General features: G+C 42.1%; 1 protein-coding gene across 2 annotated transcripts in view; it reads left to right on the top strand.

The window, feature by feature from the left end:
* LOC138979691 (bone morphogenetic protein 7-like) overlaps window positions 1-12828 on the top strand; it is a 37528-nt gene extending 24700 nt beyond the window's left edge. For both annotated transcript variants that reach the window (XM_070352421.1, XM_070352420.1), the window contains 4 exons: window positions 1744-1892; window positions 2839-3033; window positions 4327-4400; window positions 5496-12828. In XM_070352421.1, the coding sequence (XP_070208522.1) occupies window positions 1744-1892; window positions 2839-3033; window positions 4327-4400; window positions 5496-5756 (679 nt within the window). In that variant the 3' untranslated portion in view covers window positions 5757-12828. The remainder of the gene's footprint in view (window positions 1-1743; window positions 1893-2838; window positions 3034-4326; window positions 4401-5495) is intronic.
* The last annotated feature ends 4205 nt before the right edge of the window (window positions 12829-17033 follow it).

Below are 17033 nucleotides of genomic sequence, written 5' to 3'. Positions count from 1 at the left end.
TTTATGAGCTTTTAAGAATACCTCGGGCACCTAAAAAGTTCTTATGTCCTAAAATTTCAGCGAGAAGTAATAATAAAAAAAAAAGGTCAAATTTAGACTACAAACAAAAACGTGCATCTTTGAGACACATGGGTCCCCACGGCCCCGCAATGTCTTCCGTGTGTAGTCGATAACCCGGACTGGCGAAGGTTAAAGTACCGACCAGAGTCTGCCGCTGATGTCTGTCTGCAGAAAGTCTTGTAATGTACATGCAGCCCCAGATCCATCCCTTCTACCTCCTCCCCCTCTCACCTGTTCTTCTTCAGGTTTCCTTTGGTCTCCTTCTCCCGTCGCGATATAACCTTGAGTGGTTGAAAACGACGTTAAACACCAAATAAAGAAAGAAAGAAAGAAAGGTCTCCTTCTCTTCTATTTAAAGTGGAAGGTCGGGTGTTTTGAATCCTGCTCACGGTGCCTAGCAGATATTACAATACAGTGTTCTAGATAGTCGAACGTGTAGCAAAGACCTGTACGTGAACGTGTAGATATTGCGTCACCCGTGACTCACTTTTTTCTCCAACGTTCCAAATGCATGCGTTGTTTTGCTCCCACCAAGACTGCAGATCTTGGCTAACGCGTGACGTAAAAAATTAGATTTGATGACGGTACACGTTCCCGTACACGCCCTGAAAAGTGCTGATCTAGATCTTGCTATTAATTAAGACTGAAGTCTGATTTTTCCTGATCAAGATCAACATAAGCAGACTTTCTTGTTTCTGAACTCCATTTGTAGAGGTCAAGGACTACTAGTAGTCCTTGGTAGAGGTACATTCAGATCCTCAGATTTGACTACTGTGTGAACTGAGACAGGAAACAAACTTACATTGGTCGGTCATAGCCCTCCCCAAGTCTCCATCGCGTGCCGCTATAAAACGACCAAGCTGTTCAGCAAGGTATCAGTCTAACTTCAGTCACCGTGCTGTGCAGTGCACAAAATAATCTTTGCTTGCTTTTGAAAAAAATGACAGGTTCAGGGTTTGAAGTCAGACAGCACTTGTCAACTGCTCGGGCTTTTTATAGGGCGCGCAATGGGAGACTTGGGGAGAAGGGTTTGAAGTCAGACAGCACTTGTGCATCAGGGGACAGTATCCAGGGTAGTCAAAGATGGAACGGCGGAACTGAATTATGTCCCCTCCTTCCTTCAACACAGCCAATTAATTAGTTTTATCGTTACTCTTCAGCTTTAAGTGGGGGATCTTAACAGGAGGGTTCCACTGTACATGAATTTTTTTTTTCTTTTCTTTTTTTTCCGTCCGTACACCTGTTCCTTGTCCCGTTGTGCTCTCACACCGCCCTGTCCCTGCACTCACTGCTCCAACCACCTCTGAATTTCGTTCCGCTGCCAGACTTGTCGATTTTACAGACGCTCTCATGGTGACCTTGGTCTCAGTGTTCCTGTTCGATCCTTCCCTGAATAGTAGTTCTGCTGTCAGTCTTCAACGTGTGACGTTCTGGGGGGTCGACGGAGGGACGTGGTGGCGGTCTGCTCTCTGGAGGGGACGCTCACTCAGTCTGGCTCCGCGACTTAAAAGTCAATGTCGTTAGTAGGGGGCATAGTAGGTAGTGGGCTGCGTCCGTTAGCTCGGGACAGACCCAATACTGAACACCGTCGAAGTGACTCAGCAGAAGCGCAGTGTCATCTTCCGAGGGTAGCCTACCGCAGTGACCCGACACTGCACATGAAATTGTTGATGATTGTTTCAGGGATAAATCCCTGGAGCTGGTGTGGAGCCTTGATGTGCGGGGGGACGAGGTGGGCTGGCTGAAGCTGAACGTGACGCTGGCCGCAGACCGCTGGACCCTCTTCCCTGTCTCCAACATGGGCATGTACATGAGGGTCACCAACAGGAGAGGTGTGTGTCAAGTGTTTTGTTGGGGGGAGGGGGGAGAAGGCGGAGGGTGATGGAGAAAAGAGAGAAGGGGTGCCTGGGGTGTGAGGGTGGGGGATAGGGGGGTGAGGGAGGTGGTGAAAATGGGAGGGCCAGGGAGTGGTGGAAAGCTAGAAGGATTCACAACTCATAACTTTATTACGAAAGGATACAAGTTTAAGGCTTAGCCTTATCTTCCAACCTGTCCTTTTAACATGTCAGAGAATAATTGACAGACTGACAGGAGGAGGAGGTTGTGAGAAGGGCTGGCGAGGGTATATGGGGGGGGGGGGGGGGGGGGTTAGGGAGATGGAGGCAAGATGACGATAATGGTAGGGGGAGTGGTGAAGAGTTAGAAGGGCTGAAACTGACTGTATTACTGTCACCAACAGGTGTGTGTTGTGTGTGTGTGTGAAAGTTGTTTCAAGAGATTTGTTTTATATCCCCAAACCCACAAGTTTCCAGGATGTCTTCTGCTGGTTTATTCACATGCCTGGGCTTTGCAGTGTAGCCCAGTGGAACCCTCATTTTCAGAACCCCCAATATTTGTTGAAACTCACAGGCATGAAAATTCTCCGTATTTTCCGTATTTTCCCTATTTTTGAAAAAAATAAACTGTATTTTTTTTTTTTTTCCGTATTTTTTCTTCTTTTTTTTTATTTATTTATTTATTTATTTTTTTTTTTTTTTTTCCCCTAGTCATAGTTATAGTAAAATAGTTTTGGGGCCATGTTTGAATCCAATTTTAAGGCTCAGATAGGCCCAGATTGCACCAAATTGCACCCTTGAAAAAAAAAGAAGACCTTCATAACCTGTAAATTCACCCCTATTTTAAGACTCCCATCTTTTTAAGACCTGATTTTCTGACATTTTTCAAGGATGTAAAAGGTGGGTTGCCATTGTGTCTCATGTCTTTGAAAATTGTTCGCAGGTCGCGAAGTGAAGCCGAGCAAGGTGGGCATTGTGGGTAAACAGGGGTCGGCGGACAAGCAGGCCTTCATGGTTGGTTTCTTCAGGATGTCCAGTGAGCTCCACGTCCGTCGCACGCGCTCCACACGCCAGCGACAGCTGGACGACGTCACCTACAGCGACGACCCATACTCCGCCTATGGCTCCGGTAGAAATGGTACTGAGACTGTGTTTTTTTTAGATAGATTGTTTTGCTGGTTTCTCATTAGTTTATAATTTGAATGTGGCTTGGTCCATTTACTATTTGTCTAATTTATTCTTTAATTTTTGTATTCACTTTTTTCCCCCTGTTCTAGGGGGGGGGGGGGGGGGGGGGGGTTACGAGAATGGGGTTGTGGAAGGGGCATGCTGAAAGAAATTGAAAAGTTGACTGGAGTTAACATAGTTGGGACATGTTGAAAATCAAGCTGCAGCTACAAAAAGTAAAATAAGTCGTGGTTCAAAACACACATGGAAACGTGCTTCAAACGTACACCAACGATGGTGATTTCTTGCTCCAACCGAGCTGTTGCAAGGGAAGCAGCATAGTTTCCAGCCAATTTTCATTCTGGACGAAGTTGAATGCACAAACTTGATCTTCCGATTCGTTCGTAGCAATAGCAGACGACACTATCGACTCGCACTTTCTTTTTAAACTTCTGTCACGCCAGCCTCTGCAACTGATCTGATTTTACCCAATAATCATCCTTTGCGTGTCTAGCACTGAAATCGGGGTAAAACGTGTGATAAACTGAAGATTCCACAAAGATATCCAAGGAAAATCGCAGCTGTAGATGTTTCACATCGCCTTTGGTAAGATCTGGCGGAAATTGAAGAATATTGCATTCTGGGAAGGCCGAATCGAACCGAACGAGACCGAGCATAAACGAAGTTTAATATCCGCGATTCGATTGGTCAGTAGCGAAAATTGTTCATACGGAATTTCCCGGAATCTTCATCGGTTCTCTTCGGCTCTTTGGAATGTCTTCTTGTTGCTGTTACTAACGGCGCAAAACCAGTAAACGGAAATTCCCGTTGTCCGCGGTATGAACTGATCCTGGCAAAGAAAAGACAACTCATTCCAGTCATGCAAACGTGACTACCGTTCACGATTTGTTTGACTCACAGTCACCACTCAAACATACGCATTTTTTTGCTGTTTTGTGTGTTTTCAATACACAATTGCATACACATACATTGTTCATTTAGCCGTTTTGACAGTTTATGATTAATTCTGATCTAAAATCAGTACATCAGAGTAACCAGAAGAGGTTCAAAATCCAGAATCAGAAAGAAAACGGAAATGACCAGGGAACAAAAAAATCACTTTTTTCACTGTGGTGTCTGCCCTTAACAACTGGAATTAGATATAATATTGCAGTTGATGCTGGTCTGTTGCAAAATATTTTAAAGCTTTGGTTGTGGTTTTGACGAACCCCTTTCCCATATTTGTTCATTTTTTTTGTTTCAGCGTACCCTCAGTTCAGACACCAGTCCTGCCAGAGACACACACTCTACGTCAGCTTCCGTGACCTGGGCTGGCAGGTCAGTTGCAATGCCCTAATGATATACAATACCGATACATGCACGGCCACGGCTGTTCCTAGCTTATGTTTTAGTGTGCGTTAAAAATAGCCCAGCGAAAAAAAGACAGAAAAAAAAATAGCCCAGTAGAGAGAATACATAGCTTGGCTACCAGCAGCTGCAGCCAGCACACTGTTAAACTTGCTTGCCTGTTATACCCTACTGCTTCCGCGCTATACTGCGAGATTGGCCTGCTCAGTGCATAGCACGGAGAGAGCTTGTAACTGCTGTAGAGAAAGGATGGGTGCTAAAAATAGCCTGCAGCGAAAGTAGCAGAAATGAAGCCCTGTGAAGAGCTGTGCAGCCTTAGCGGTGACCTTACGAGTAATTTTCTACTGCTGATACAGTGGAACCTCCCTTTTAAGACCCACCAATTTCTTCTTCTTCTTGTCGTTCGCTGTTAGATCGTCAGTCCGGACTGCAGGGCGAAACGTGCTGTCCTCTCCAAGTCCTCTTTGGGGCCGTATAGCTTCTTTTGTAGCGCTGTCTCCTCTGGCCAGGTGGTGTCCCTCAGAGCGCTGTGGTATGGACAAGCCTGCAGGATGTGCTCTGCTGTCTGATTCTTGCCACACGGACATAGGGGGGAGGGAACTAGCTTCAGCTTTGTGGCCATATGATGGTTTAGTCTGTTATGTCCAGTGCGGAGTCTGCGTAGGACGACTTGTTCTTCACGTTGGAGCAGGTGGTAGTCATCTTTCTCCGCTCTGGTTTTCCTCTTGTTTTTGATGATTGTGGACCCACCAATTTAAGGCTTCCTCCTTTTCAAGACCATCTTTTCTCAGATGTTCTGTCGATAACCTCCTTTTTAAGACTTGATTTTTCTCTGATTTTTCCAGTTTGTAAAAGCTTAAAGGTGGGTTCCACTGTATAATGAAGTCATGGCAAACTTCATTCTTGAAATTCTTTTTCAGTTCCTGAGAAACACGCAGAAGAAGTGAGAGAATGTTTACGGGATACCATTATTTGCAGTATGATGTCTTCTTTAACTTTATTTTGCTTTTGACATGAGAGGTTTCACTGTTTCCACAAAACTTCACACTTTTTTCATCTCCACAGGATTGGATCATCGCCCCAGACGGCTACTCCGCCTTCTACTGCAACGGGGAGTGCGCCTTTCCCCTGGGAGCGCACATGAACGCCACCAATCACGCCATCGTTCAGACCCTCGTCCATCTCCTTGACCCCTACCTGGTCCCCAAGCCGTGCTGCGCCCCCACTAAGCTGACCGCCATCTCCGTGCTCTACTTTGACCACAACTCTAACGTCGTGCTAAAAAGATACAGAGACATGATCGTCAAGTCTTGTGGCTGTCATTAGCTAACGTGCAGTTGCTGATTGTGACTCTGACGTTAAACATGATCGCCAAGGCTTAATGTTGGTACCATGAGCGTCTCAATGACTATCAATTAAGCCTGTTCTTCACTGGGCGAAGTCGACTACGTGAAGTATACTTCGCGATGCTGGCTGCACAAAGCTTTAGCACTGAGTTTTTGGTTAAAAGACTTCGCGAAGTCGACTTCGGGCTTAGTTGAGGACCGCCTTTAGACTTGTGATGGACGTTAATATAATTGTCAAGGCTTGTGATGGACGTTAATATGATTGTCAAGGCTTGTGATGGACGTTAATATGATTGTCAAGGCTTGTGATGGACGTTAATATGATTGTCAAGGCTTGTGATGGACGTTAATATAATTGTCAAGGCTTGTGGCTGTCATTAACAAACGTGCAGTCGCTGGTTGTGACTGTGTTGTTAACAGTGAAAAAAGACTGTGGCTTTCGATGGTGTCTTTGACGTTGACCACAACTCTAATGTTGTGCTGAAACGCTAAAGGGACATGATCGTCAAGGCCTGTGGCTGTCACGTAGAGTTGCTGATTGTGACTCCGACATTTACATGACTGTCAATTAGGCTTTGACTTGAGATCGGAAAAATCTCCACCCTTAACCCACCAGTCGCGGCCGGGATTCGAACCCACGACCTTCCGCTTGAGAGGCTGGTTTCTTATCCACAAGGCCATTGCACCCGTCTGTGGTAGAAGTTTAAAATGTAAGGCAGATCAGACATGACCAGGAGTCGTATTCAGGGAAATAAGAAATTTGAGGTGGCTTCAGCTACTAGAGCCATTTTAGCTAAAAGGATCTAAATTCCGATTTTAGCTGGCATTCATAAGACCATCTTTGAGCGCTTTTATCTAACGAGGTTGTTATCTCGCTTCTTGCTCTGTACGCATGCGCACATACACCCTTATCAAAGGAAATCACCGCCACTCGACGCTTCCTACTAGCCGAGATAAGCACGGTCAGCCAGGCGCCCCATGGCATAAGACCACATGCAGACACAGCCATCCAAACATCAAAATATTACTGGCGGCATCATGCCGTTAGTGACCGTAGCGCCTAGGGGTAGGTCCGGTAAGTTTAATGCCGTCACATGAATTTGGCAGGTCGAAACGGGGTTTCATGAATGGCATTTAGGGCGACTAACAGCACAAACAGCGCCACCATGAGGTCAATTGCCGCTGAGGTGGTTTCCTGATTACCAATTCTGAGGTTTACATGATTGTGAAGGCTTGTGTTTGTCATAAGCAAACCTGAGCCTTTGATGGTGACTCTGACGTTTACATAACTTTCAAGGCCTGTGGTTAAGCTTTACACGATTGTGAAGGCTTGTGGTTGACATTTGCAAACCTGCAGTTGTTTATTGTGACTGTCATTAACATGAATCAAAAAACAAGAAAGGTAGGTTGTTGGAACGTTTGTTATTGACAAAACAATACATTCACAGATATTTCGACCCAACGGTCTTTTAAGTGAACAAACAAATATTCACACAAAACTTATCTTGATAGAATCAGTTTTCGCCCACTCATTAGCGTTTCTGCAGCCTTTCAATGTGACTCTTCTGTTTGCTGTACTGGGACTGATGCATCTGATTTTCAGTACCTGCAAATTGCATACAGACCCACACCTTCAAGAGACATGCAAAAACTTGTGAAGCTGGAGAGCTGCAAGAGTTTAACCCTTAGGCTGGTTGTCGCGACATATGTCGCGCTACTTTAGTATACTGTCACCTGGTTGTCACGACATATGTCGCGCTACTGGCTCAGTCTGTTTGGTCGGTTCCGATTACCTCCCATGGATGCGAAAACCTATATGACCGTTTTTCTTTATTTTTCTCTCTGTGAATTCACCAGTGGCTATGTAACATGTGTTACAGAATTGCACCAGTGTAAGGGTTAGCATGTGGCCTTCAGATGACGAAAAGTCTTTTACATTTGAAGTGTCGGTTTTAGATTGGGAACCAAACTGAACTGAACTGAAATGATATTTATTTAACAAGGATAAAGATTTAAGGCTAGGCATTTTCTTACAATCTGTCCTTAAAGAAAAAGTTGTGAGCATTATTACATAAAGTGTGGATTCAAGTTTGTGAAAAGCTCTGGGACCTTTCATTGTGGAGTCCCAGCTGGAAGAACTATACACATGGCTTCTGGATTGGAAAATGTTGCAAGATATTGAAATGTAGGCTTCAGAATGTGAAAAGCTGAAGGAAGTTCGAGTGATGTTTTTGATATTCGTTTCTGATGTGCTACAGACTTTAGAAATGGGAGGAATAGTGTGTGTATACATATGTGAACTATAAAATCTGGCATTCTTTTGTCGTCTGCTTAGGTTGTACATTGTAGATCGTGCCTTTAGAAAGAAACAGGGGTGTGGTGGTCTAGAGTTGTGTGCTTCCATTTTGATTAATTGTTGATTTTTGATTTGGTGCTCAACTAGGTGAGTTTGAAGTATGTGTAGTTGATATACATATGCTTCTATCAGTGTTGCTCGTAGCTTAAGAGAAATACAAAATAGAGCAATGTGCTGTATAGGCTATTTAGTTTAGGACAAACTGGTGACATTTGCCTCGCAATATTTCCACCCTTAACGCACCAGTTGTGGTGGGGATTCGAACCCACGACCTTCCGCTTGGAAGGCAGGTGTCTTATCCACTAGGCCATTGCGCCTGGCTATTCAGGACATATAAAGCACCATGCTCATCACTTTATGTTAGTGACACATCCACTAGGCCATTGCGCCTGGCTATTCAGGACATATAAAGCACCATGCTCATCACTTTATGTTAGTGACACATCCACTAGGCCATTGCGCCTGGCTATTCAGGACATATAAAGCACCATGCTCATCACTTTATGTTAGTGACACATCCACTAGGCCATTGCGCCTGGCTATTCAGGACATATAAAGCACCATGCTCATCACTTTATGTTAGTGACACATCCACTAGGCCATTGCGCCTGGCTATTCAGGACATATAAAGCACCATGCTCATCACTTTATGTTAGTGACACATCCACTAGGCCATTGCGCCTGGCTATTCAGGACATATAAAGCACCATGCTCATCACTTTATGTTAGTGACACATCCACTAGGCCATTGCGCCTGGCTATTCAGGACATATAAAGCACCATGCTCATCACTTTATGTTAGTGACACATCCACTAGGCCATTGCGCCTGGCTATTCAGGACATATAAAGCACCATGCTCATCACTTTATGTTAGTGACACATCCACTAGGCCATTGCGCCTGGCTATTCAGGACATATAAAGCACCATGCTCATCACTTTATGTTAGTGACACATCCACTAGGCCATTGCGCCTGGCTATTCAGGACATATAAAGCACCATGCTCATCACTTTATGTTAGTGACACATCCACTAGGCCATTGCGCCTGGCTATTCAGGACATATAAAGCACCATGCTCATCACTTTATGTTAGTGACACATCCACTAGGCCATTGCGCCTGGCTATTCAGGACATATAAAGCACCATGCTCATCACTTTATGTTAGTGACATATCCAATTCACTGATAGCTTCAATTATTATCTGTCTGAGAAAGAAATGTCTTTGTCATAAAAAAAAAAGCTTACAAACAAACTTACAGCTGAACGGCTTGGTTATAAAGACGGATGATCTTGATGAAGAAATGTAGCTGGAAAATCTAGGTATCTGAAGTTTGGCTGTGTTAGCTCCCTTTGCTCAGTGGTTTATGTCAGTAGACAAACGGTTTCAGTTTCAATGAAGCAATTATGGTCAAGCCTTGTCATCTAAGCTAAAATTTGTCACCATGCGTACAGTGATTTTATTCGTTTATGTACCGTACTTTTCGGACTATAAGGCGATACTTTTTCTTTTTTTTTTCACTTAAAATCGTGGGGTCGCCTTATACACGACGTCGCCTTATTCTCGGATAAAATAGGTTTCACGAGCACTGTGAACTTGAAATCAATGAGCAACTAACAACCATTTAAGCTGGAGCCTCGACTTTGACGGGTGGGGACCGCTCAGGTGCCATATCAGCAGCGGCTTTCATGAACTTCTTTTGTTCAGACTCTGAGGGTTCAGATTTCTCTGGATTTTCTGGGAGTGAGAGTGACGACGACGACGACAACGAGTGACGATTGAGGTACCGCTGATCTTCTTCCCTGACTTTCTGTTTGAAACAGTGTTTCATGCCAATTATGAGCGGTCGCCATGTTTGATCATTGATGTTTTTGGTTTTTTTTCCTACGTACGATGTTTTTCCTCATTTTTTTCTTTCTTTTTTTTTATATTTAGTCAAGTTTTGACTAAATATTTTAACATCGAGGGGGAATCGAAACGAGGGTCGTGGTGTATGTGCGTGCGTGTGTGCGTGCGTGCGTGTGTGTGTGTGTGTGTGTGTGTGTGTGTGTGTGTAGAGCGATTCAGACTAAACTACTGGACCGATCTTTATGAAATTTGACATGAGAGTTTCTGGGTATGAAATCCCCGAACGTTTTTTTCATTTTTTTGATAAATGTCTTTGATGACGTCATCCGGCTTTTCGTGAAAGTTGAGGCGGCACTGTCACGCCCTCATTTTTCAACCAAATTGGTTCAAATTTTGGTCAAGTAATCTTCGACGAAGCCCGGGGTTCGGTATTGCATTTCAGCTTGGTGGCTTAAAAATTAATTAATGACTTTGGTCATTAAAAATCGGAAAATTGTAAAAAAAAAATAAACATTTATAAAACGATCCAAATTTACGTTTATCTTATTCTCCATCATTTGCTGATTCCAAAAACATATAAATGTGTTATATTCGGATTAAAAACAAGCTCTGAAAATTAAATATATAAAAATTATTATCAAAATTAAATTGTCCAAATCAATTTAAAAACACTTTCATCTTATTCCTTGTCGGTTCCTGATTCCAAAAACATATAGATATGATATGTTTGGATTAAAAACACGCTCAGAAAGTTAAAACAAAGAGAGGTACAGAAAAGCGTGCTATCCTTCTTAGCGCAACTACTACCCCGCTCTTCTTGTCAATTTCACTGCCTTTGCCATGAGCGGTGGCCTGATGATGCTACGAGTAAAATGGCATTGCGTTCAGTTTCATTCTGTGAGTTCGACAGCTACTTGACTAAATATTGTATTTTCGCCTTACGCGACTTGTTCTTTTATGCCGTCGCCTTATGCACGACACCATCGCCTTATCCATGGCATCGCCTTATTCTAGGATTTTTTCAGTTTTCTTTTTAAAAGTAGGGGGTGCGCCCTATACACGGCAGCGCCTTATAGTCCGAAAAGTACGGTATATGATGCAAGGATCAGTCCTCTAACGTAGAAAGCTTATTTGATCATTTAAAGTGTCTTTGGACTGAACAGGTGATAATGATGTCGGTATGCTTATCATGATCTGTTACATCTAAGGTTGTGATTTTTACAGGTCTATGTCAGATTTTTATTTTTAGATATGTTTGAAAACATTTGGTTGTGTGAGCACTGAGCATGAGGCACTCTTCATTTGAAGACAATACTGGGGATTTACAGATTTGTATGGCCGCAGCTGAAACGAACCACTGAGTTGCTTTTATGACATTTTTTAGTGCAAAACTTTAATATCAGTGAATTATTTCTCAGTTTTGCTTGTTCTGGTGCTCTTTACGTTTGATTGCAATCAGCATGTTTTACATAAAATGTGCTCTATATTGCACATGGTTTAAATTTGTTTTAAAAGACATGTTTTTATTTTTGTTCGCACATTTGAATTTTTGTTCGCACATTTGAATTTTTATAGTCAGGTGTGTTAGGTATACTTGTATGTGAAATATGTATCATGTGTACTTCACTTGTCAAAGCTATGACTAAAACTTGAGGCACACCAGAGGCCGAGAAGTCAGACTGGATGAGCCTTTAGAATACAGCTTAACTTCAACTTCAAAAATAAAATTTGATGGATTTATGACAATAATTTGCATTGAAGGTGATTAAGAGATAAAGACCGAATTCATAAAACCAGGTTGAGCCTTTTTAATGTTTAAACAAAAAAATTATTGTGATTAATAGTGCTCAGGGTACCATTTTGTGAACTTCTGTCAAGACATTTGATAGCAAATTTGCGAGAACAACACATTGTTTTATTTGTGTGTTCTTTTGTACTCTGCCTTTCGCTTGATGTCTTTGAAGCTGTCAGTAACAAAACTGGTTGGTCAGTAAATGATTACACCGATGCTGATTGGTCAATAAATGATTACACAGATGCTGATTAGTCAGTAAATGATTACACAGATACTGATTGGTCAGTAAATGATTACACCGATGCTGATTGGTCAGTAAATGATTACACAGATGCTGATTGGTCAGTGAATGATTACACATATGCTGATTGGTCAGTAAATGATTACACAGATACTGATTGGTCAGTAAATGATTACACAGATGCTGATTGGTCAGTGAATGATTACACATATGCTGATTGGTCAGTAAATGATTACACAGATGCTGATTGGTCAGTAAATGATTACACAGATACTGATTGGTCAGTAAATGATTACACAGATGCTGATTGGTCAGTAAATGATTACACAGATGCTGATTGGTCAGTAAATGATTACACAGATGCTGATTGGTCAGTGAATGATTACACATATGCTGATTGGTCAGTAAATGATTACACAGATGCTGCCTTATTGCTTTTAGGAACTAAAAGTGTATTTACCATGTTTTTCTTCTTAGTTTGTGATGATATGCTACAATGGCTTACGTTTTTGTTTGAAGAAATCAAAAAAATTTGTATCTCTTTCGTTGCATTTTATAAGCTGCTATTTTGTGAAAGTTTACTGCTATTTTGCAAAGATAGAAATCTTGGTTGTGAAGAGAGAAAAATAAAAATTTACCACTGCCATCTTGGAACAAAGTTTTATGGTCATTGTAAATGTTTATGTGTTTTGTATATATTTATTGTCAGCATTTTAAATTGTGCACGTACTGCCATGAAAAATGAATATGATTGTATGATGTGTTGATTTCTTGTTAAAAGGTTGTTGTGGGAATAAAGTTGAAAATTGAAACTTTCTTGTGTTAAAGTGACTGATTGTCATTGCTTATTTCATTTACTCTACACACACAAACGGAGCTAGCACTGTAATGGCAATTAATAAAATAACTTATAACGTGAATTTTCGGGCGGCTATGGTACGATCACGCCATGACCACAGGAAAGAGGGTAAGACCCTTTTTGACCATAGTAAGTCTTGACCACAGTAAGTCTTTACTAGCACAAGCGGGTGTGTTTGCCAAGAGGCCGCGAGGTTTGCGTATCAAGTCTTTTCAAACGCTTGACCGCTCAATATGATTAAGCGCCTTTCACATTGCCGGATTTGAACAGACTTTGATATAGAAATATTCGCAAGAAACACTATGGCTATCCTGGACGGATGAAAGTTTATTGATTTCTCAGTTCACATGGAAGTCTTCGTGTTTGAAACTTTTTTTTATTTAGGTCTATCATCGTTTGTTTGTTTGCTTGTTTGTTGTTGTTTTGGTGGTTTGTCACTCACACACCTCTGTTTGACTTGTCCACACACACACACACACACATACGCAGACACGCACGCACACTCGCATGCACACATGTACGCACGCGCGCACACACACACACACACGCACACACCGAGCATTCCTACCCGCACCCCCACCCCTAGCCTCCAACCAACGCCAATCACAACTGACCATGTGAACAGTCCTTAACCCTTAAACCTTAGGTAGCAAGATCGAACCACGTAGCATAGCGGTACTTTCACAATATTAGTCAGTCAAGCTTGAACGAGTTTGGCACTGGCCAATAACAGCACTGTACTGAGACACATTTCCATAACTCTTTAACACACGTATACACGTAATCAGCTTTCCTACAGAGAAGATTTTACGCTTCAAGTCTTTGAAACAGTGTAGACAAAAACATGTGAAGATAGTGACAACTTCTGTTGAAAGTCGAGTCCCTGAAAGGCTCTGAAAAAGTGGGTGCGATGAAGAAAAACAAAGTATGCTTTTCGTGACGAAAGTCTACAAGGAGAGAGAGAAAACCTGTTTACATTTTTTCTGCAGCATTTTGTACTGGCTCTTGGCGGATTATGACATTATTCACTTATTCTGGAAAAAAACCGAAATGCTGGAGAAAAACTTTCTTTTCTGCAGCATTTCTGCATAATGTCATCTTTTGCCGAAGCAACGTTTTTTTACTGCAGTAAAACGTTTTTCTGAAGCATAATGTTTACTTGGTTTTCTGCAGCATTATTGCGATTAACTTTTTCTTCAGAATAGTCTGTGACAGTTTTTCTGGAGAAAAACGAACGACCTTGTAAAGTAGCGTTTGTATTCGTCGCCCCCTGGGATAGTATAATAGTTTGTTCCGCAGTGTACCAATCAGAAGGTGTGTAGCATAAGGGCATTATATTCAACTTCACAATGCGGAAAGGAAGTTAGACAGAAAATACATTCGTGTCACGCACAACTATTGGTAATTCTGGATGAGTCCATCTCTCAACAGAGGGGGGCTTGCGTGCTCCAACATTATAATGAGCCAGTACAAAATGCTGCAGAAAAAGTGTAAACAGGTTTTCTGCAGTAAAACAACAGCACCGTTTTACTGCAGCATTCTTGATTTCAATTTTACTGCAGTAAAATGTTTTGCTCCAGAAAAACCCGTTGCTTCGGCGAAAGATGACATTATGCAGAAATGCTGCAGAAAAGACAGTTTTTCTCCAGCATTTCTGTTTTTCTGCAGAATAACTGAATAATGCCAAAATGCTGAAGAAAAAGTGTAAACAGTTTTTCTCCAGTAAAACAACATCACCGTTTTACTGCAGCATTCTTGATTTCAATTTTACTGCAGTAAAACTGTTTTACTGCAGAAAAAAACGTTGCTCTCGCGAAAGATGACATTATGCAGAAATGCTGCAGAAACAAACAGTTTTTCTCCAGCATTTCTGTTTTTCTGCAGAATAACTGAATAAAGTCATAATTCGCTAAGGATACCTTCGTTCCAAGGCAAGACATTTAAACGTGTACAGCGGAACTCCCTTTTTAGACCCCCAACTATAACACACTTCCCCACCGGCACGGTTGGCCTAGTGGTAAGGCGTCCGCCCTGTGATCGGGAGGTCGTGGGTTCGAACCCCGGCCGGGTCATACCTAAGGCTTTAAAATTGGCAATCTAGTGGCTGCTCCGCCTGGCGTCTGGCATTATGGGGTTAGTGCTAGGACTGGTTGGTCCGGTGTCAGAATAATGTGACTGGGTGAGACATGAAGCCTGTGCTGCGACTTCTGTCTTGTGTGTGGCGCACGTTATATGTCAAAGCAGCACCGCCCTGATATGGCTCTTCGTGGTCGGCTGGGCGTTAAGCAAACAAACAAACAAACAAACAAACAAACACACTTCCCCGTTTGGGACCTTACTTTTTCAGATGGTCTCTTCATAACCTCTTCAAATATACCTCCATTTTAATACTCCCTTCTTTTTGAGACCGTGATTTTCTCAGATTTTTGTAGGTCTCAAAATGGGGGTACCACTCTGAAAGGATTTACACGGTCAGAACACTTCTTAATAAATAAAAAATCTTTTAACACAGAACTCTGAAAACCGAAGCGATGAAGAACAACAAAGCATGTTTTTCATGATGATAGTCCACCCTTGAGAGAAATTTCCCAAGACATAGGCTGACCACAGTAAATAAGTTGTAGGGTTAAGGAGACTTGAATGTATTAACAGGCTCAACTTATTCTCTTAGACTCCTTGCAGTGCGGGCATTGCAACCGTTCTGCGGCAGAAGGCTGTATAAATGTATATCAAAACCAATGAAACCTATTACCTTTTGGTACGAAGATGACAGTGTTCTGTTTTTAGTCCCAGAACGTTTTGGTGACAAGGTTTCTTGGATATTAAGCCATGCCTGGACGTAATATAATATTAATTCGGTAGAAGGCTTTATAATATTGTTATATTAAAGCCAAAGAAAGATATTACCTTTTGTTACGAACATTAGTGTTCTGCTTTTAGTCCCAGAACGTTTACGGTGACAGGTTTATTGGATGTTATGCAGTGCCTATATGTAATATTATTTCGCATCCCAGACTGTTTGTTGGTGGTTCAATCAATAATCCATTGGCACAATATATAGCCGTCATGATCGACAACAAGCTATCAACTTAACAGAATGTGGTGACTGTTTGTTTGAATGGGGTTAGTATGTTTTCGCTAATTTGGTCTGGCTAAATTAATCGTCAGCCATTTTGAATGCACTTTTTCTTTGTTGGAATATGAATAACAAGAATGATAGGTCATTGGACCGTTTAATTTATGACAACACAAAACAGTACATTAACGTTTTGTAACGTTTTGTTTTGTCACAAATATAATGTTGCAATGACCTACCATTCTTATTATCTGATTCTGAATTTTGGTACGTTAGCACCGAGTCTATCTCGACCGGCACGGTTGGCCTAGTGGTAAGGCGTCCGCCCCGTGATCGGGAGGTCGTGGGTTCGAACCCCGGCATAAGACTTTAAAATACATAAGACTTTAAAATTGGCAATCTAGTGGCTGCTCCGCCTGGCGTCTGGCATTATGGGGTTAGTCAGCTAGGACTGGTTGGTCCGGTGTCAGAATAATGTGACTGGGTGAGACACGAAGCCTGTGCTGCGACTTCTGTCTTGTGTGTGGCGCACGTTATATGTCAAAGCAGCACCGCCCTGATATGGCCCTTCGTGGTCGGCTGGGCGTTAAGCAAACAAACAAACAAACAAACAAACCGAGTCTATCTGTTGTTGGATTTTTACATTTAGTCAAGTGTTTTCTTTTGTGGATAATTCGATACACATGACATTTTGAACAGTTTGAATGAACACGCACGATTGGTTACAGATCCGTGTGTTAGGCTTGATGATCAATCAATCAATATGAGGCTTATATCGCGCGTATTCCGTGGGTATGCAGTTCTGAGCGCAGGGATTTATTTTTTTATTTTTTTATTTTTATTTTATGCAATTTATATCGCGCACATATTCAAGGCGCAGGGATTTATTTATGCCGTGTGAGATGGATTTTTTTTTTTACACAATACATCATGCATTCACATTGACCAGCAGATCGCAACCATTTCGGCGCATATCCTACTTTTCACGGCCTATTATTCCAAGTCACACGGGTATTTTGGTGAACATTTTTATCTATGCCTATACAATTTTGCCAGGAAAGACCCTTTTCAACCAATCGTGG

This window comes from Littorina saxatilis, linkage group LG11, assembly GCF_037325665.1.
Source record: "Littorina saxatilis isolate snail1 linkage group LG11, US_GU_Lsax_2.0, whole genome shotgun sequence".
NCBI classification, from domain to species: domain Eukaryota; kingdom Metazoa; phylum Mollusca; class Gastropoda; order Littorinimorpha; family Littorinidae; genus Littorina; species Littorina saxatilis.
Note: the sequence above shows the minus strand (reverse complement) of the source record. Positions and strands in the feature narration are given on the sequence as shown.